Source organism: Pygocentrus nattereri, chromosome 21 (genome assembly GCF_015220715.1).
Source record: "Pygocentrus nattereri isolate fPygNat1 chromosome 21, fPygNat1.pri, whole genome shotgun sequence".
Taxonomy (NCBI): Eukaryota; Metazoa; Chordata; class Actinopteri; order Characiformes; family Serrasalmidae; genus Pygocentrus; species Pygocentrus nattereri.
The window spans coordinates 19539746-19562364 of record NC_051231.1 but is presented as its reverse complement, the minus strand read 5'-3'; the positions used below and the strand labels follow the sequence as shown (position 1 = coordinate 19562364).

Sequence of the window (22619 nt, the reverse complement as noted above, 5' to 3'; positions counted from 1 at the left end):
GTACCAGGACATATTAATGTCCTGGGACATAGCTCCATTTATGTTTCTTTGAAATATTATATTTGAAATATTAATATTAATATTGAAATATGAATATGTCCCAGTACATAGATCCATTCATGTTTCTTACATGGAGATGTTAATCTCATTGGCCAAGAAAGTGAATCTAGGGAGGAGACAGACATTTCAACAAGACAGTAAACACGTACAGCCAAAACCACACAAGTTGGTTTCTTAAAAAAGATAGTGAAGGTGCTTGCATGGCCAAGATAATCTCCTGACTAGAAAACCATCAAAGGGACCCCATTTCCAAAAAAGTTGGGACACTGTGCAAAATATAAATAAAAATACAATGCAATGATATGCACATCATTTAAACTATATTTTAAAATGGCAATACTACAAAGACAACATATCAAATGTTTAAATTGAGAAATTTGATTGTTTTTTTTAAATATATGCCCATTTTGAATTTGATGCCAACAACACATTCCAAAAAAGTTCCACATTCCAAAAGACAGGGGCATGTTTACCACTGTGTTTCATCACCTCTTCTTTTGACAACACTTTGTAAGTGTGTGGGAACTTAACAGACCAGTTGTTGTAGTTCTGAAAATGAAATGTTTCACATTCTTGTTTGATAGAGGATTTCAGCTGCTCAACAATTCGGCTTATTTGTCGCATAAGCCTCCAAATGTTTTTGATGGGTGACAGATCTGGACTGCAGGCAGGCCAGTTTAGCACCCAGACTACAACACAGAGCAATGCTGTTGTAAAATATGCAGGATGTGGTTTGGCAGCGTCTTGTTGAATTAAGCATGATATTCCCTGCAAAAGACAATCTGAATGGCAGCATATGTATATATTGTTCCACATTATTGGTCACCCATACCATATGCACTAATGAACCCCTGTACCATTATGAATACTAGCTTTTGAACTGTGCACTGATAACAACTCTTTAACCTAGAGGACACAGTGTTCATGATTTCCAAAAAGAATTTCAAATGTTCATTCGACCACAGGACACTTTTCCACTTCCCTTCAGTCCATTTTAAATAAACTCAGGCCCAGAGAAGGTGGCAGCGTTTCTGAATTCTGTTTATATATGGTTTCTTGTTTGCATTTAAAGTTTTAATTTGCAATTGTGATGCAGCGGTGAACTATTTTCAAAGACAATGGTTTTGAGAACTGTTCCTGAGCCCATGCAGTGATTTCCGCTACAGAATCATGCAGTTCTGGCCAGTAAATACTGTATTTTGGCCTTGTCCCTTGCATGCAGAAATTTCTCCAGATCCTCTCTTTTAATGTTATTATGTACCATAGATGATGAAAAGCAAAAGTTATTTGCTGTTTTACATGGAGAAATGTTTTTGTTTAATCGTTGTACTATTTGCTTTTTTGGAAATGGGGTTGTAATTACTTCACATCATAGATATCCTGAAGCTGTATTTGCCAACAAGAGCTTTGTATCAAAGTACTAATAGTACTAATTTGTGGCATCTCAAATCAATTTAATTTCAGTTTGATTAATTAAATATAGTTTGTTTATGCTTATTATTTATTTATTTTTGTTCAAGGCAGCAAGATTTGATTCTCAGTGACCAGGGTCCTCCACAGCCTGTAGACGTGCTGTCGGGCCAATTGGACATGCTAAAGTGCCCCTAGATGTGATTATGTGTGTGAATGTATATGTCTGTCTGTCTGACCTGCGATGGACTGGTGACAATGACAGCTGGAAAAGGCTCCAGCACCCCCTCTGTGACCCAGAAGGATAAGTGGTTTAGAAAATGTGTTTTTGTTCATATTAACACATATTAAGACATTATGTGTGTAAATTTAAAGTGGGTAAATGCACTGGAACATAACGCATTTGTGGGCAGAGCATTGATAAGACCATTGTCCATAGAAGGTGCCAAAGAAAGTGCATTTATTCAGTTTTTAAATTGTTCTCTGTTATCTACATAGAAGGTATGTGACGTTGGTTGGGGCAAAAAATGTCCAGATGTGGTTTTACATGCTCATTTCCAACCCCATGACTTTGCCCTGGAGTGAAATAAGCTGTTTTACTGTTTTGGTATGCTCATGAATAATGTTATAAGCTCAACTCTGATTTGCTGGTTTGCAGTAAGGCACCACAATGCCTCACATAAGTCAAAGGAGTCATAGGCAGAAAAATAAAATAAACTTTTCTGTTAATGAGCTTGTTCATTAAACTATTTAATTAGCTATGCTAGTTACTTGGAGCTTGCTAGTAGCTAATGTTACCTATACTACACAACTACACACTTGCTTTCAATCTCAACAAGGATTTGGGAAATGGCCTGTTATACTGCTTATGTTAATTTGTTATATTGATTCCATATATTAATGCTTGTGTGGATGTTTCTTTTTTATTGAGGTATACAATATGCTGGTGGAGATTGGTGAACTGGACAACACTTACATTATCTACATGTCTGACCACGGCTACCACATTGGCCAGTTTGGCCTTGTCAAAGGAAAGTCCATGCCCTATGAGTTTGACATCCGTGTGCCTTTTTACATACGAGGGCCCAATGTGGAAGCAGGTGCCATGTGAGTTACAGATCAGACAAATATTCCATTTATGTAAAATGAACTTCATCAGAAGCCTTTTATAATTCTGTTTAAAATGGCTGTATAATGCAAAATGAAATGTCAGTTCTCCATCTTTCCCAAAGGGTTCCTGTACTGCTAGAATTGGTCATTGTTAATTTCTGTTTAATTTTTCAGTAACTCCCACATAGTTCTCAATGTTGACTTAGCTCCCACACTACTTGATATGGCTGGAGTAGACATCCCTGTGGACATGGATGGAAAATCTATTCTGAAACTGTTGGACACTGAGAGACCAATTAACAGGTACAAAAATGTAATACTTTATTGTATTTTTATTCCAGTTGTTCAGCAGTGAACCTATGCTGTTTTGTAGTAATTTTACATTTAGGTGTCAGTGTATCTTTCTCCTACTAATCTCAACAAAATGAAGTGTTGTCTGAACAGCAGTTATAATTTTAGATTTATATTTTGGTTGTAATTTTAGACCACAACCCTATCTGGACAAAGCCGTTAAAGAGGATGCTGATGGTGATTTTAGACTCTAGTATTACTTTACTGACAGATATGCAACCACATTTCCAGAAAAGTTGGGACTCTGTGAAAAATGTAAATAAAACCAAAATGCAATGATGTGCAAATCATTTAAACCTTATATTTAGACACAATCAAATGTTGAAACTGAGAAATGTTATTGTTTTTTTGAAAAATATTCTCCACCCTGTGAACGACTGCCCAGGTAAATAGTGCAACAACTCAAGAATAACATTTCTCAACATAAAATAGCAAAGAACTTTTGCTTTTCATTATCTGTGGTACATAATATCATTAAAAGATACAAAGAATATGAAGAAATCTCTTTGTGCAAGAGACAAGGCCAAAAACCAGTATTTGCTGGCTGTGATCTTTGGGCCTTCAGATGGCACTGCATTAAAAACAGATATGATTCTGTAGTGGAAATCACTGCATGGGCTCAGAGAAACTTCTAAAAAACACTGTGTATGAAAATGGTTTGCGCAGCATCAACAAATGCTAATTATAACTCTTAAACGCAAAAAAGAAACCATATATGAATAGGATCCAGGAATGCTGCCACCTTCTCTTGGCCTGAACTCATTTAAAATGGACTGAGGGGAAGTGGAAAGATGTCCTGTGGTCTTACGAATCAACATTTGAAATTCTTTTTGGAAATCATGGACACTGTCCTCGAGGTTAAAGACCACTCAGTTGTCATCAGTGCACAGTTCAAAAGCCAACATTCATTATGATATAGGGGTGTGTTAGTGCAACGAATATGCATGACCTGCTCACCTGTGAAGGCACAATTAATGCTGAATGATATATACATGTTTTGGCAACATATGCTACCATCTAGACAATGTTTCTTTTTCAGGAAAGACTTTGCTTATTTCAGCAAGACAATGTTAAGCCACATTATGCATGTATTAAAACAGCATTACTCTGTATTAAAAGAGTCCAGGTGCTAAACTGGCCTGCCTGCTGTCCAGATCTGCCACCAATTATATTATTTGACACATAAATATATTTCATTATAAAATGAAAAATTCTACCATGGAGACTCCAAACTGCTAAGCAGCTGAAATTCTATATCAAACAAGAACAGGAAAACATTTCACTTTCAAAACTACAGAAGTATCTCTTCAGATCCCAAACACTTACAGAGTGTTGTTAAAAGAATAGGTAATGAAAGACACTGGTAAACATGCCATCGTCCCAAGTTTTTTGGAATGTGTTATTGGCATCAAATTCAAAATAGGCATATATTTTTCAAAAAACAATAAAATTTCTCAGTTTCAACATTTGAGTTGTTGTCTTTATATTATTTTCAATGGAATATAGTGCTTAAATGATATGTACATTATTGAATTTTGTCTATTTACATTTTGAGCAGTGTTTTTGGGAAATAGGGTTATACTTGTCAATTGCTACACTGAAATGACCAACACAAATTCAGTCTTCAGCACTTTGGGCAGACTTACCTGCTGATTTTATCATTTTTGGTTTCTGTTAATGAAATTCTTATTTTTCATTAGTTGTTTTGATAAAAGCTTTTATATTATAAAGTTATTATCATGCTAAATGTTTGTTATTTTAGCCATAATTTTATTTTGAGTTCACATCGAGTAGTTCAACCTGTATTGCTGTCATGTGTCTATAGTTAAACAGAGGATGGCTCTTATTAGGAGGTTCCAAGTTTGAATTCCAGCAATGCCACAGCCAAAAAATTGCTAACTGTAGGCAATGTGCGGATAATATTTTCACTTAATAGTGTTAAAACCATTAAGATCTGATGATATTATTCAGCAGTTGTTATATTAGTTTAGTTCATACGTTTGTAAGTTAAAAAGAAAAAACTGTGTATTTTGTTGACAGCACTAATTTACTTTGAAATATGTATATAGATATAAATATGGATATTTTTTACCTTGTGTCTAAGGAGCCTTTGTGTGCAGAGTAGATTTGTGTTCTGGTCGAGTTATTCTGGAGGTTATTCTTTCTTTGTGTTTCAAGGTTTCAGTTTAACAAGAAGGGGAAAGTATGGAGAGACTCTTTTCTGGTAGAGAGAGGGTGAGTATGTGGGATTGGGCCAGATGTGCTTATGCATTTTTAATTGAACTCAATCACTCAACCTTATACTGTATTTCAGAGAAAGAAGACCTTATCTGGAAATTGATTATAGGACTGTCCATTAAAGAGACAGATGGCACTCTGATATCTGACACATTGTTGTTTTAGCAAAGCTTCAGCTGATGCTCTGTTGTCTTTGTATGGTAGCTGTGGGTTTGAGTAAGTCTTGTCTCCCTTTAACCTTACAGGAAGCTTTTGCATAAGCTGTCAGATGTAAAGGAGGAGATGCAGGAGAACGCTCTGCCAAAGTACCAGCGAGTTAGAGATCTCTGTCAGAAAGCAGAATATCAGACTCCCTGTGAGCAACCGGGACAGGTACATACATATGCACATGTACACATAAACTACACACAGACACACACACACACACACACACACACAAATTAGCTGTGTAAGGATTTTTTATGAAAAAATTTGAACGCCTCAGAAAATATAATAATGTGGGCCATGGAAACAGAAATTGTCTCCAAAATTTTATGAATACTCAACAGAAGTTTTTTTTCCTGATCAGTTTTAGCAGATAAATTGCTTGTTAATACCTGTAATTTTGCCAAAACATATGCTGGATTTTTTGGCAGAAAAACTAAAATTCCACATAAATTAGTGTCATGTGACAGATTTCACAAACCTCACAAACCTCTTACAGCAAACACAAATTCCCAACTGAAATTTGTCTTGGAGACTTAGCACCTACACTCATTGAAATGCTCATCATCACACTGAATCTGCTCGGCTGTATGGCTGTCAGCGTATAAAAATGCTAATGGGAGGAGACTTCAACTTGACACTTCCATGATTTAAATATTTTTTGTTTACTTTAGAGGCATTCTTCATTTCGGTTAGGGTTAGTTATGCTATGAATCCACTTATATCCTTGATTAGTGGTCACCAACTCTGCTCCTAGAGATCTACACTATATTGCCTGAAGTGTCACCCATCCAAATAATTTAATTCAGGTGTTCCAATCACTTCTATGGCCACAGCTGTATAAAAAGAGGCACCTAGGCATGCAGACTGCTTCTACAAACATTTGTAAAAGAATGGGTCGCTCTCAGGAGCTCAGTGAACTCCAGGCGCATAGTGCGCCAACTTTCTGCAGAATGAGTCACTACAGACCTCCAAACTTCATAAGGCCTTCAGATGAGCTCAAGTACAATTCATAGAGAGCTCCATGGAATGGGTTTCCGAGGCCAAGCAGCTGTATCTAAGCCTTTCATCACCAAGCGCAATGCAACAAATCACGCTTCTCTGTCTGGCAATCTGATGGACAAGTCTTTGTTTGGCGGTTGCCAGGAGAACGGTACTTGTCTGACTTCATTGTGCCAAGTGTAAAGTTTGATGGAGGGGGGATTATGGTGTGGGGTTGTTTTTCCGGAGTTAGTTACTTGGCCCCTTAGTTCCAGTGAAACGAACTCTTAATGCTTCAGCAGACCAAGAGATTTTGGACAATTTCATGCTCCCAACTTTGTGGGAACAGTTTGGGGATGGCCCCTTCCTGTTCCAACATGATTGCGCAGCATGGCACAAAGCAAGGTCCATTAAGACATGGATGAGTGAGTTTGGTGTGGAAGAACTGACTGGTCTACACCTCAACCTGATAGAACACCTTTGGGAGGAATTAGAGCGGAGACTGCAAGCCAGGCCTTCTCGTCGAACATCAGTTTCTGACCGCACAAATGCGCCTCTTGAAGAATGGTCAATCACCCTCCTAAACCTTGTCGAAAGCCTTCCCAGAAGAGTTGAAGCTTTTATAGCTTCAAAGGGTGGGCCGACATCATATTAAGCCCTATGGACTAAGAATGGGATGGCACTCAAATTCATATGCGTGTGAATGCAGTTGAGTGAATACTTTTGGAAATATAGTGTACCTTCCTACAGACTCCAATCCTAATAGACCGCATGTGATCAATCCAATTATTGGCATCCTGATTAGCTGAAGGAGTTGTGATAGACTTGGGTTGGAGGGGAACCTGAGGAAAGGTAGGTCTTCAGAAGGAGGGCATGCATGTGAGGCATGCATATGAGGATCACTGCAGGATGTCATTAGTGCTTTCTATGCACCCCGCTTTGGCCTTCAGAAAGGACAACACTGATGCAGACTCCATTACCTCTAATTCATTGAAGTAGAGTCAAGGACCAATCAGAATGGACAGGTTTGTTTACAGCTGTATGATCAACATGGAGGGAAAGATATCCAGATGTGAGTAAAAATGCATTTGCTTATTAAATTAACTTGTCAATGAGCTACAGTATGCTTGTAATCTAAATTCAGATACTGTAGATAAGCAAATAAGCTCATTAAAAAGTATGACACCATGTTGCGCTCGGCACATACAGAGCCCACACATTGCATGAGTCTGCTCCAAATGCACACATTTAAGCCATGTACCCTGAAGGTCTCGTGCCCTATAGGTCTAGAGGCTGTAGATGTCAGCAGTATGTGGACTTTGACAAAGACTTCAGTGCTTAGTGCACCATTTGGAATATTAGATTGGATAAGTAAGAGCATGGCAAGGTATAATAGGACTGAGGAGGAGATGAGAGGGTTTTTTTTTTTTTTTTTAAGAATATGGCTGCTTTTCAACAATTACAGGGATAGATGTCCAGAATAAGCTATAGCTTTTCTAAATGAATGTGCTCAAACAGCTCTGTAAGATAGAGCAACATGGTCTCTCACATAATGATTCTCATTGAAAAAACAATAACAATTTAGGGAAGAAATGGAGGTCTCTCAAGTCTCTCGTCTTTCTAACTCTCTCTCCACTCACTCTACAGAAGTGGCAGTGTATGGAGGACCCCTCAGGCATGCTGAGGTTGTATAAGTGTAAGAGCATGGCAGGTCTCTATGCCCCCCGTGCTCAGGACCTGATGTCCGGTAATGCTCAATTGTACCAGCGTGGATTACCTTCACAGCATTGCGACTGTGAGTCTGCTGTGCCTTTCAAGAGAAAGAAGATGCTCACCAAGAGGAGTATGTCTCAAACATGTTTTGAGAATTCAAAAATTTTTTGTTCCTGATCTAATCAAACTTAGTTGTCTATACCACATTTGAAAATGCATTTCAGAATGTTATTTATGTTTATCTGAATGAATTGTCTCTTTCACATTAGTTTGTAAGAACCTTCATAAAACATCAATTACGATGTCTCCATCATGTGGCTGGGTTTGGTAATACTATAGATGACTTGCACACTGAAAAAAGTAATGCACTGAAGTTATTTCACACATTTTTATGTGAAGTAAAGATTTTACAACACAATTTGTGCAAACAGAAAGACAACATTGTGTTGATGTAAATCTGTTTTATTCACATGGAAATTACATATATTTGCATATCAGTGCATATGCATACAAGTGCCTGACAAAGGTAAAAAAAATTATAGTGTGTGTTTTGGGCCATCATAAGCCAACTTCAGTGTACGGTGACATAAATTCTATAAGTCACAAGAACTGTACTGGAGGGAGGGAAGACTTTAAAAACCTTTCCAAAAGATCTTACCCCAGCTGATGTTTTGATGATGGTAGCATCTAACACATCGATTGAGAACCTCACTTAGGTGTTTAATTGGGTCTGGTGATTGGGAAGACCATTGAGTATGATTTATATTTTTATACTCATCAAACCATTCAGTGGTGTTATTTTTAGGGTTTGAAATGGTCATAATTGCACTATGCACAGTGACTGTGATTATCATGTATTAGAGTAATATGTAAGGAAAATAAAAAGTCTTCAATGCAGGTAAATGCATTACATGATCAGACTGTTTCAACTATTTAGAGAGAGAACTTATATTAGGGCTGCAGTGCAGCGGCAGTGCACCATTGAGATGTGAAAACAACCCTTCACCATGTTCTACACATTCTACGTAAGTGTAAGTGTGGCATACACAATAACAGATCTGAATACCTGAATGCTTGTCTCCCACAGTCAGGGTTGGGACAGCTACTGAAAAAGTAGTAGTTAACTACTTTGTAGCTACTTTCCCAAAATGTGCAGCTAGCTACAATTTAGCTACTTTCCAGAAAGAGTAGTGGCTACATTTTGAAAAGTAGTGCACTATTTTTTAGCTAATGTAAGAGCGCAATTGTCAGAATGTTTGTGAATCTCCACCTGAAACGCCAAACAAACCCAACTGACACTGCATTTAATCCTGTTCCACAAAGAAACACACAATTTAAAGCTTTAAATGTTCAAAGAGATCACCAAAAAGTAAGTTTGAGTGTAACCAACAATCAAACTTACACAAACAAAGGCCATTACCACAGGAAGTAATTTTAGTTAAGTAACTTTAGTTTACAAGCCACTTTTTGTAGTGAGGGTACGATTGGTCAGTAAATGATTTAATAAGTATAGAAATTACATAAATGAAATGCTGCAGCCTTCACAGTCACCAGATCTCAATCCAGTTAAACAGATATAAGAAGTTATAGATCAAGATGTTATACAGCATTTTCCACACGAATTAGAGGATTCTCTTTTGGCAGAATGGTGTTCCATTCCTCCAGTATAGCATAGTCCCTCAGAATATGTCATATATGAAATACATACATTTCATTGTCTCAATCTATTCAGAACTAAAGCCAAAAAAGAGTTCGTCTCGGAATCGCTGGGCCCGGGCACTCCCACCTCACTTGGACAGCATTGTTTACACTTTGGATCTGGAAGAGGGCTACCGGCCCATCACACCGAAGAATATCAGTCACACACTGGACAGAAAACAGGCCACTTATGAAGGCATTGAAGAGTTCAGCGGAATGGAACCAACAGACAACAACCTCATGGTGCCTGCAGCCCTTAAAGTTACCTACAGGTTAGAGACAGATATTTTTTTGGTTGTTGGGAATGGAAGATGTTAAGAAATGTACTCTCTGTGTCCATAAATAGATTATTCTACTAAATATGTTCAAAGACAGAGTTTAATTGTTTTAACTTTTTAACTTTTTGACCTGGATTTAGAATAAAATTTTTGCTTTGATTGACACTGTACATCACATTGCCATATCCAGGAACTTTGGCTTGCAACATAACCCTGTCCCTTTCTGGGGAAAACAAATGACATTTGCTGCAGACTGTAATGTTAAATAGCAGTATAAAATAAAATAAGTAGAGAACCATCTGAAGTAAAATAGTTTCTTTGGGTCATTTATAAAATGCCAAGTGAACACACGTCCTTTCTGCCTGCCGAAGAACGTGCAAAGTGTGCTAGCTAGCATTAGCACTGTGTTCTGATAACTAGCTAGGTTAGCCTGATCATTTACCCCGAGCCCCAACCAATAATTGTCAGTGGCCTACAAAGAACCCAGATGAGTGCACACAGCCTCACTGCCATTTTCCTTCCCTTGCAATTTGTCTTTTGGATGACAGTCATCAATTCTATGTAACCCCACTCTGATTGGTAATTCTATATAATGAAACAAATTAAAAAATCTGTTCAAATAATGTTTCATGTTCACTTAATTGCAGAGAATATGTGTCTCAGTCATGACGATTCTTAAGGTTACACTGATTTTCTGAGACACATTTACTTCTAAACATTGGGATCTAGGAACAGAGACGCAGTCTCATGTCCTGCTCTAAAACGCAGGAGTGTGGCTGAAATATGACATTACCTATGGACTAAGATTCTTTCTGTTTTGATTGTGAGTAGAAAACTTGGGACAGCATTGTTTGAGTGTTGTTTTTTATTGAAAACATGAAGTCTTTCACCTTCACTTAAAATTTTTTAAATGTTCACTTTTGTGTAGGCCAGTCAAGGTCTTCCACACCAAACTTACTTATCCATGTCTTTATGAACCTTGCTAATTTTTGAAAAGCACCCTGTAAATGATGATTTTGTACATATTTAGCTTATTACTAACTTAATTACTGGGTTGGGTTTAACAGATTATTAGTAACACATCAACAACATATCAGTGAAGTATCTGTATTGAAACATCTGAATACACTGAAGTAAACATATTGTAGATGCACCGTTGATGCATTGTTTACATTAAGTAGATGTACTGTTAATATGCTACTTCTATTACACAAAACCAAACCTTATCCGACCTTATCCAAAACTTAACCCTAATCCTAACCATAACCATTGCCTCAACCCTAAACCTAATCCTAACTCTTATGTTTTTGACATTCTACTGAGAGTTTGTTGAGTGTTTGTGTCACCATAGTTTTTACTGTGAGACTTCAGTTCAGACTAATTTGGTTTGAATTAATTAAGTTTGAGCTAATTTGGTAGAATGCTCCATGCAAGCTTTAACCCATGAACACATTTAACTAGAGGTAGTAGGTAAACCATTATAAAAGTGAATGCTGGTGTGATGTTGTCCCACGGTATGAATTTCACCATGTCATGGATACCATGACAATAAGCTCAAAAAACAGCTCTGCTACCAACATCTAATTTTAGTACTTCAACCTTTGAACTGAGGTGCAGTTTGTTCAGAATCTCAACATAATGCTCATTTCAGGTGTTCAATACTGATAAATGACACAGTGAAATGTGACGGTGGACTATACAAATCACTACAGGCTTGGAAAGACCACAAACTACATATTGAGCATGAGGTAAGGTTTTACTAATTCACTGTTAATATTTTTAGAAAGGGGATTCCATGTTGTGCTGGTTTTATTCCTCTTCCTCTGTAAATAGATTGAGACTCTACAGACCAAGATAAAGAACCTGAGAGAGGTCAAAAGTCATCTGAAAAAGGTTCGGCCAAAAGAGTGTGAATGCAACCATAAAATGTGAGTATGCAGATTGATTTCGCAGAGCAGGATTATTTTGCCAAGGTGAAATTTATTTGCCATACAAATAAAACCAGGAAGAGAAGACATAAGATATAATTTTATTGAACACTAAACAACTGTGCTTCATGCAATTACTCCATTCACTAATCTGATATTTACTATAGACCATGTTTTTTATTTTTTGTTTATTTATTTATCTTTTTATTTGTTTTTTAATGCAGTGCATTCTTTTGTGTTTAAGTTATCAGTACAAGAACATATCACTCAGACTCAAGTCAGAGCACATGCATTCTCTAAGGTGAGTCACAGTTACAAATGAACTTATATATTGTCCCTGTTAAATAGGCAAATAAAGATTCATTGTGAAGGTTAATTTTTTTTCAGATTGTTTTTAATTGACAACTCCTCTTACATTGACATTGACACGTCAGTAGACTGGCGTCTAAAGATAAGAAGCAGTGGCTGCTGAAGGAACAGAAGCGCAGGAAGAAGCTGCGGAAGATGCTTAAGCGTCTCCGGAACAATGACACCTGCAGCATGCCTGGCCTTACCTGTTTCACCCACAATAACCAGCACTGGCAGACTGCCCCCTTCTGGACAAGTAAGGCACTGCAGTCCAAATCTTTGAACGACAATAGGCCATGTTTCTACAAACCCTGTCCATAACCCTGCACACTTTAATGTTTAGTCTTACCCAAGGCTATCCTTGTCAATTAAATTAGTTATCAACCTACAATTTTTGATGCTCTAGTGAAGTGATGTGGCTTTTCATAAAAGCCAAACACCAAAAGTGCACTTAACCGAACTGTAACAAATAGTTATAGATTTATTTAATTTAATAGTTATATTTTCTATGAAGGGCAACTTTAACTTTTAAGTGTAACTCTCAAAAACATATACCAAAAATTAAGTGTCATTTCTTTTTAAAAATTGTCATTAACAAGTTTTGGGATAATTGTGTATTGGTCCTCCCTAAAAACAATAAAAGTGGTAAAATAATTCTGTTTTTAAACATTATTACCATTTTGAATCTTTTCGTCTATAAAGTTAGCATAAGGCATGTGCAGTGGCCAAGGTGGCTAAGGCCCACCCTAAAATCTGACTGGCCACCCCAGATGCCTCCCCAAAATTTCTGCAGTGTTATTGGCTTCCACCTTGCTGTGGGCTAGGTGTTTGCACCTTGAAGAGGAGAGTTGTTTGCTGCTGATGGAACAACTCTCCACCCATGCTCTCACATGCCCTTCAATGGCCCCCTTTGCACATTCTCACTGTGAGCACATGTCTTTCGGCAATCACCGAAACAACTCTCCCAAACTGCTACCCCTGCTTGCACTTTATTTTACTGAATAGTATCTGCAAACCATGGAACAGACACTGTTCCTCCGCTTGCATGTTGAAACCACATCTTTCAATAAATATTCTGGCCAGCTAAATCACTGATACAAGTTGAAACATTTATTATTAAGTGTAGATCACACACCCCAAAATGGACTTGATTAACTGCTGCTCTGCTTAAAAAAAGATCAGATGATTAAAAAAGTAATGTCTGAGAGAGCAAAAAGTAAAGTGACTGCTGTTGGAGTGAACCTGTTCTACAGTGTTTGTAACTGTAACATTTTCAAGAGCTTAGTTAGCGAGCCACACATGGCACTCATCAGAGCACAGACTTTGTTCCAGCTAACCGATACAAAATTGGACCACCATTTAGAAGAAATATGATACACAACGCCAGCATGTCACAATGTGTCAAAGGTTCATGATGAATGAATCAATACAAATGCGTCACAATTACTTGGAATAAACTCCTGTTAAGAAAAAAAGCTTTATACATACATACATATATATATATATATATATATATATATATATATATATATATATATATATATATATATATATATATATATATATATATATACATATATATATATATATATATACACACAGTGAAACAGTGCCAAAAGTATTCACTTGTCTGCCTTCACATGCTCATGAAATTGAGTGATATCCAATTCTTAATCCATAGGGTTTAATATAATGTCAGCCCACCCTTTGCAGCTATAACAGCTTCAACTCTTCTGGGAAAGCTTTCCACAAGGGTAAGGAGTGTGTTTATGGGAATTTTTGACTGTTCTTCCAGAAGCTCATTTGTGAGGTCATACACTGATATTGGATGAGAAGGCCTGGCTCACAGTCTCTGCTCTAATTCTTCCCAAAGGTATTCTATCGGGTTGAGAGCAGGACTCTGTGCAGGCCAGTCAAGGTCTTCCACACCAAACTTACTCATCCATGTCTTTATGGAACTTGCTTTGTGCACTCGTGCGCAGTCATGTTGGAACAGGAAGGCCATCCCCAAACTGTTCCCACAAAGTTGGGAGCATGAAATTTTCAAAAATTCCTTTCACTGGGGCTGAGCCCAACTCCTGAAAAAACCCCACACCATAATGCAGTCAGACAAGTACTGTGACAGAGAAGTGTGATTTGTCACTCCAGAGAACACGTCTCCACTGCTCTAGAGTCCAGTGTTGATGCTTTACACCACTTCATTCACCACTTTGCATTGCGCTTGGTGATGTAAGGCTGCTCTGCCTTGGAAACCCATTCCATGAAGCTCTCTATGCACTGTTCTTGAGCTCACCTGAAGGCCTACGTGCTTGGTTTTATACAACTGTGGCCATGGAAATGATTGGAACAAAATTCAATGATTTGGATGGGTGAGTGAATACTTTTGGCTATATATATTTGGCTATATATATATATATATATATATATATATATATATATATATATATATATATATATATATATATATATATATATATATATATATATATATATATATATATATATATATATAAAATGTCAGGCAGTTGTAACAACTGCATTCTTGTCAATTTTACTTTAGGCATATTAATCATATTAGACTCTTCACGTTTAACATGTGAATAGTTTTACATGAAAAAAGTCCAAAATCGCTTTGAATAAAGTCTCTTCGCATCGACTTGTGAAAAACATTTTCGCCCTCTTCAGAAAAGTTTTGGAGATTGTTGGACAGCAAAGATATAGTGATAAAGTAACAAATGACAAAATCTTGATTAGGTAACAAACACAATTAAAACAGAAAATTAGAAAATATGCGGTTTGTATACATTAATAATGTATGGGTGTTTTCCAAATGTTTTGCTCTTTTTGAAATGTTACCAGTGGGGCCATTCTGTGCCTGTACCAGTGCCAACAATAACACCTACTGGTGTCTAAGGACCATTAATGACACCCACAACTTCTTGTTCTGTGAGTTTGCCACTGGATTCCTGGAGTATTTTGACCTCAATACGGACCCTTATCAGGTAAACACAGCATGGTCAGCTAAATGATGATTTTGAGACCCACATTAAGTTCTATTTTACAAGCCTTTACCATCGAAGTGAACTCAATAAATGGAAAAATCACAAAATAAATGTCTGCTTGTGTGTTTGTTTGCTGTGTGCAGCTGATAAATGCAGTTGGTTCATTGGATCGCAATGCACTCAACTACATGCATCTGCAGCTCATGAAGCTGCGCAGCTGCAAAGGTCAGAAGCAGTGCAGCCCTGATACAGGTTAGTCACTCAGCAACAGGATTTATGCATTTATATTACACACAGGTACACAAAAAGTAAGGCATCTGATGGCAACACCAACTCCTATGTTCAGGTTTGTTTAACTGCAGCTGTTAAAAAATGTTGATTATCGTTCACTCCATACAATTCATATGCATAAACTAAGCTGTGAGAACAGTCCATTTAGAATTTGTGATCGTTATGTCAACACAATCAGGCTTTGTTGACAGGGCTGGTCTAGGTCAATGTAGATACACACCTACTTCCCTGTGAAACGTACAACCTCAATTCCAGTGAAGTTGGGCGTTGTGTAAAACATAAATAAAAACAGAATACGATGATTTGCATTCTTTTCAACCTATATTCAATTGAATACACTACAAAGACAAGATATTTAATGTTCAAATGGATCAACTTTATTGTTTTGTGCAAATATTCACTCATTTTGAATTTGATGCCTGCAACACATTCTAAAGAAGTTGGGACAGGGGCAACAAAAGTGGAGACTGGGAAAGTTGAGGAATGCTCAAAAAAACACCTGTTTGGAACATTTCACAGGTGAACAGGTTAATTGGAAACAGGTGAATGTCATGATTGGGTGTAAAGGGAGCATCCCTGAAAGGCTCAGTTGTTCACAAGCAAGGATGGTGTTCACCACTTTGTAAACAACTGCGTGAGCAAATAGTCCAACAGTTTAAGAACGTTTCTCCATGTGCAATTGCAAGGAATTTAGGGATTTCATCATCTACAGTCCATGATATCATCAAAAGATTCAGAGAATCTGGAGAAATCTCTGCAAGTAAGCGGCAAGGCAGAAAACCAACATTGAATGCGCGTGACCGTCGATCCCTCAGGTGGCACTGCATTAAAAACTAACATCACTCTGTAACGGATATTACCACATGGGCTCAGGAACACTTCAGAAAACCATTGTCAGTGAACACAGTTCGTCACTGTGTTCCACTGTGATAGTCCATCTACAAGTGCAAGTTAAAACTCTGCCATGCAAAGCGAAAGCCATATATCAACAACACCCAGAAATGCCGCTGGCTTCTCTGGGCCTGAGCTCATCTGAGATGGACTGACGCAAAGTGGAAAAGTGTCCTGTGTTCTGACGAGTCCACATTTCAAATTGTTTTTGGAAATCATGGATGTCGTGTCCTCCAGGCAAAAGAGGAAAAGGACTGTCGGGATTGTTATCAGTGCAAAGCCAGCATCTCTGATGGTGTGGGGGTGTGTTAGTGGCATGGGTAACTTGCACATCTGTGAAGGCACCATGGCACTCGTCATGATGGTGCCTTCACAGATGTGCAAGATGGTTTTCTGCCTTGCCTCTTACTTGAGACGCCGCATAAGTTCCACCCAATTAAGACTGTGTCTGTTCCACGAATAAAACAAAGCATCAAAATTCTCTAAAAGTTTGATCTAGTAACTTGATTAATATCAAACCAGTTTGCAGTGACAGCAACTTTGGTCTTTAAAACTAGGACTGCTTAACATAAGATCTCTTACATCTAAAGCCGTTGTTGTAAATTTAATTATTACCGATCATGATTTAGATGCTCTGTGCCTCACAGACATGTGGATTAGACGCGATGAATACTTTGGTCTAAATGAAGCCACCCCCACAAGCTGCAGTTATGCACACAGCCCTCATTTAAGTGGCCAGGGTGTAGGTATAGCAAACATCCATACTAAAGCTTTAGGCGTGAGCCAGAAAGTAGGATACAAATTCTACTTTCTGTGTGGAATTTGCATGTTCTCTCCGGGTGATGTGGTTTTCTCCCACAGTCCAAAGACATGCAGTCAGGCCAATTGGACATGCTAAATTGCCCGTAGGTGTGAATCTGTGAGTGATTGTGTACGTCTGTCTGTCTGCCCTGTGATGGACTGGCGTCCTGTCTAGGGTGTATCCTGCCTTCTGCCCAATGACAGCTGGGATAGGCTCCAGTACCCCCCTGTGACCCTGAGGGAGAAGCGGCTTAGAAGATGTGTATAATTACAAGCTATACGCTGCTAGGGTTGTATTCTCAGTTCTTACAGGAATTCTCAGACTTTCCATCAAGTCTGATAGCATTTTCTATCAGTAATAAATAAAGTAATAATTGGTAGAGATTTTAATATCCACTGAAATATAAAAGCCTTACTTATTGGATATTGTAGTTTATCAATCATAGACTCTGTAGGTTTCACTCAAAATATAAAGGGACCCACTCATTACTGCAGCCACACTTTAGACTTAATTCTGACCTTTTCTTTAAACATAGATCACTTAGCCATTCTCCCCCACAACACAGCAGTCTCAGATCATTGCCTAATCTCACATGAAATTCGCTTTAGTAGTAATGTACGTTCCTCACCATGCTATCATGTTGACTATAACTTCCTCCACAGCTGTTTGCTTACATTATCATTCTATCAGCTGTCCATCTAATCCTACCAAAATAGATCTTATAGTCCTTGGATGGATACATTTTGATCTACTCAATGTGTGGGCTCCATTCAAGTAAAATAATGAAGCAGAAAAAGCTTGCCCAATGGTTTAATGGTCATACTCAAGCTTTAAAACAGAATGTCAGAGCGAACTAAAGCAAAAATGTTGCCTGACTAAACTAGAAGTATTCCAGTCTGCCTGGAGGGAGAGTCTTATAGACCATAGAAGAGCATTACTGCAGCACACTCAATGTTCAAGTGTAGCAATGAAATGCAAAAATGAAAGAGAAAAGCTAAGAGTTTGTCTCTACACTTACAATGCTTCTTTTGTTTTATCAGTCAATTAGTATACCTAGCTCCAGTGGTGCGATAATTACTCGATTAAAATTTAATCCATTCAAGTAACTAATTACTCTTCTCAAAATGTAATGGGATTATGTTACTTATTATTTTCTGGAAAAAGTAATCTCATTACTCATTAATTTACTTCTATCTTACTCTAAATCAAATTATCTCATTATGTTGGCAGATAATATTACCTGTTTCAAGCATTATTTCCCAAACAAAATGATCTGCCAAAGTGAGATAATAGTTAAGTTAAACATGCCTAGAAATATGTTAGATCTCATAATATTACTACAACAATCTCATATTGTGAAAGATATAACGACTAGAATGAAGATGAGTTCACTTTTTTATTATTTTTGCAATCCACGCAGTTGCATTACTCATTAAAAATGAACATCCAGAAAGTCCTATTTCTGTCTTATGCCTAGTGCCCCAGAACCGTTAAATCTGGTCCATGTAGAGCTGTGTTTTCTGTGTTGTCTTCTGTGTTGTGTCTTCCATTATAACAATATTATCAGTCCACTAGTCATGACATACTCAGAGACTTTTGTAATTATTCAAACTGTTCAATTAAATTAAAGAAAATATTTGGCATAGCATTTAGCATAACATTACTGCTACATTGCTGCATCACCATCTCTACTTTAAGTCACCTTATCATGTCCGGACCTACACATCATTGTGCCAAGTGCATATTACCAGTCTTTTATTTTTACTCCTTATGTCTCATTTTTTGCAGGGCCAAAAGAACAAAACAGCTTCAATGATTACAGGTATGACTTACTTCTGCATTTACTAATTGCGTTACCTCATTTTTGTCTTACTTAATCCTCTTCAAAAAACAAATAAACAAACAAACATGTACCAGTTTGTGTTTTTGCATGCTCATTATGAGTGACCAATGAATGACGACTACTGTAGAAAATATTCTGTCAAGCATAAGGCCCATACTCAAAGGCATACTCCAGTGTTTATCAAACTAATCTCTGTCTGCTGCATATGTAGCATACAGCCAATTAGAACAGACAGTGTTTCTGATATATTTCTCTGTTCTTAGTATAAAAAAACACAAAACTTGTTAGCTCAAAACATATTTTTTTTCTTCGTTTTTACAGGAAAATGATTGTGTTAGGAAATTGATCACATACTACAAATGTAGCATATAGAGATTATATAGTAAAAAAACAGACATATTCCATTAATGACGTAGAAGACTGCATATACAGTTACTGATCTTGAGTTGAGTTTGCTACATGAGCTTTTTAAACCCAACAGGCTGTGGGGTAAGCAATAATCACTTGTGTTGTCTTTTATTTATATATATATATATATATATATATATATATATATATATATAAATAAAACGTGTGTGTGTGTGTGTGTGTGTGTGTATATATATATATATATATATATATATATATATATATATATATATATGTGTGTGTGTGTGTGTGTGTGTGTGTGTGTGTGTGTGTGTGTGTGTGTGTGTGTATATATATATATATATATATATATATATATATATATATATATATATATATATATATATATGTATGTGTGTGTGTGTGTGTGTGTGTGTGTGTGTGCGTGTGCACCCTGCATGCTTTAGGCCCCTTCATCGTCGAAAGAGGCCAAGAATGAAGAAACCTTCCTCAAAATCAATGTGAGTTTGTCATAAAACCCATCTGTTCCATATAATTCTGCCAGCTACCGACTTCTCTTCCTGAGTGGGCTGCCTTTGTCTGTCATATGGCCTACCTGCATGCTGTTTGTCTCTGTGGGAGCACCTGCTATTTGGCATTTTAATGACCTCCTTTTTGATGTTTGTTTATGAAATAGTCTTTTATAGATGCAGGAGAATCCTTCATTTTCTTTCAGCTCTGTTACTAGCATATGGTATGGAGTGATCTATTGATGTATTTCTTCACTTTGGCCTTTTTTGTGTTTAATTTTCTACATTTTTCAACCATTAGATATAACTGCTACATAGGCTAACTTAGAGGATTAAGGAAACCTTATTTTAAGATAAGTCACAAGAATTTTATTGATTGTTTTTATTTTACCTTCATACTTCCAGGGGACAGATCTGGGAAGGCTGGGTGGGCTAAATGTGGCCAGATCCCATTAAGGAAAGACAGAAGCAGAGGACATGAAGACCTGGGGATCCTTTGCAAATAGAAAACGCTTTAATCTACTTCAACAAAACGTGGAATACGTGGAAGCCATCTCACAGTGACAGTGCTCTCTCTCTCTCTCTCTCTCGCTCTCTCACACACACACTCTCTCACTCTCTCTCTCTTTCTTTCTTCCTCTCTTTCACTCTCTGGCAACCTACTTACTGATTGCTTCTGTTAAAATACTTTTCCATCACCTTTGACAAATATTATTATAAACTTTGAACTTTAAGTACTTTTGGAACTCAAAAAATGGTCAAATTTTCTTGTATCACCTTTGGAGAAGAAGAATCAAGAACCATTTTCTATTAATTGTCACATTTCCATCTGTGACAGAAGTGTGTGCTGGACCCCAACAGACATCTTCAGCTTGGCCTACCACTCAACTCTTTATAATCATGATTTTCTGGCTTTTCATCATCCACAAGGCTAAAAGGCACATCTCACATTATATATCTGTTCAGACAAAAGGCATCTTGGTGAAGCTTCAGACCACAGAGCTTCAGCTGTTACTTCTAAATGAGTTTGTGTTATGCAGACACGTTTATTTCTCATCATAGTTGGTGCTTTTGCAGTTACCATGGGATGGTGCTATGAATGTTCTCACAGACTTTTTATCAAACGATTGTGATAATGATTACACTTCTGCTTTTGTCCAAAGGTTTATAAACACCTGCTCATTAAACATTTTTGGAAATCGAGAATTTTTCCTCCCTCTGCTGCTATAACAGTCTCTAGTCTTCTGGCAGTGCTTTGTTACATGTTGGAACATTGGTGTGAGGATTTTATTGCACTCAATTGTCAGGTACTGATATTGGATCATTAGTTCTGAATTGTAAATTGCACTCCAACTAATCTCAAAGGTGTCTGATGGTGCTCTCTCACTCCAAAGAATACAATTTCACTACATCATCAGTCTAAGGCTTTGTACCTCAGAATGAATGTTTTGCATTGGATTTGGTGACCTCAGGGCCATGTGCAGTGGCTCTCAAGTATCCAATTCTACTTTCAGTGCTTTTCAGTGGAGATTATACAAGTACTTGAAAGCCTGTGTCAGCAATGGGTTGCACCTTAAAGTAGTTGAATACACTAATTAGATGGGGTGTCTACAAATCTTTGGACATAAAGTGTATGAATGCTGAAAATGAATTCATTCTCTCTGAGCTGCTTGAACCATATAGCTGACTTCATATTACATACCATATTCTGTTCAAATGTATGACCTTCTAGCTATATGATTCTGCTTATTGATTTTTTTTTGTGAATTGTTGTGCTACTGTAACTGGATCTGAATGATGAGTTGTACATATTTAAATGAAAATATGTATTCATTTAATTAATGAAAAAGGAATTTGAAAGCACAAGTAACATAAGCCTACTAAACTGTTCACTTATATGTTAATATAAAATGACTAAAATGTTGTTCACTGACCAAGAACAATTTTTACTTTGTGTTATGTTATGTGAATCACTGACAGCTGAGTGTATGAGTGTTTGGTAGTTTGTGAATAAAGTGCACTGTCCACTCAGTTTCCTTTACATTGAATACTTTGAATGTGAAACGAGGATGACATGAGCAAACTCAGGTGACACTATAGGTGCTGGCCAACACTGGAAGCCAGCCTCAACCACTGGCTCTATCGGGCTGGGAACCCATGGGCTGGATTGATCTATGAAGCTAGGCAAGGCTGGTCCAGGTCAGTGACTGGATGGGAGGCCATGCTAGTTTGCCTATAGTTCTCTTCAAAGTGTTTTTATTGAACATCTTAAGCATTAATACACTATATAATACACGTTTTATTTTTTGTCATTATTTCAACCCCCCTACCCAAAACAACCCCCAAATGTTGCATAAATGCAAATATAGATTTGAAAAGATTCATAAAGTATTAGTATTTAAAAAGGAGAGAAGAAAAAAAATGATAAATTACAAAATATGTACATTACTCCTGTGAGAATGAGATTAGCGAGGGATCCATCTCCCTAATTTGATCCAAAACCGGTTGCCAGATATAAAAAAATTTGTAGGCACAACCTCTTATCGAATACCTTATTTTTTCCATAGTCAAATTGTATAAAAGTTCAATAAAC

The 22619-nt window shown here is 37.2% G+C and overlaps 1 protein-coding gene across 4 annotated transcripts in view; it reads left to right on the top strand.

Annotated features, from left to right (window-relative positions):
- The window catches only part of sulf2a (sulfatase 2a), a 75454-nt gene extending 53397 nt beyond the window's left edge, over positions 1-22057 (top strand). The window contains exons 7-22 of one of the 4 annotated variants that reach the window (XR_005129288.1): positions 2402-2577; positions 2755-2883; positions 5110-5166; positions 5415-5541; positions 8002-8197; positions 9800-10037; positions 11695-11791; positions 11877-11971; positions 12216-12272; positions 12406-12575; positions 15179-15321; positions 15465-15573; positions 19094-19127; positions 19470-19637; positions 19964-20017; positions 20432-22057. Coding sequence is in view for 3 of the 4 variants with exons in the window: in XM_017685188.2 (XP_017540677.1) it covers positions 2402-2577; positions 2755-2883; positions 5110-5166; positions 5415-5541; positions 8002-8197; positions 9800-10037; positions 11695-11791; positions 11877-11971; positions 12216-12272; positions 12406-12575; positions 15179-15321; positions 15465-15573; positions 19094-19127; positions 19964-20017; positions 20432-20462 (1713 nt within the window). In the remaining variant the exon portion in view is untranslated. Of the gene's footprint in view, positions 1-2401; positions 2578-2754; positions 2884-5109; positions 5167-5414; positions 5542-8001; positions 8198-9799; positions 10038-11694; positions 11792-11876; positions 11972-12215; positions 12273-12358; positions 12576-15178; positions 15322-15464; positions 15574-19093; positions 19128-19469; positions 19638-19963; positions 20018-20431 lie in introns of those variants that run through there. The other 3 variants (XM_017685189.2, XM_017685188.2, XM_037532372.1) reach the window with 3 other exon arrangements.
- The last annotated feature ends 562 nt before the right edge of the window (positions 22058-22619 follow it).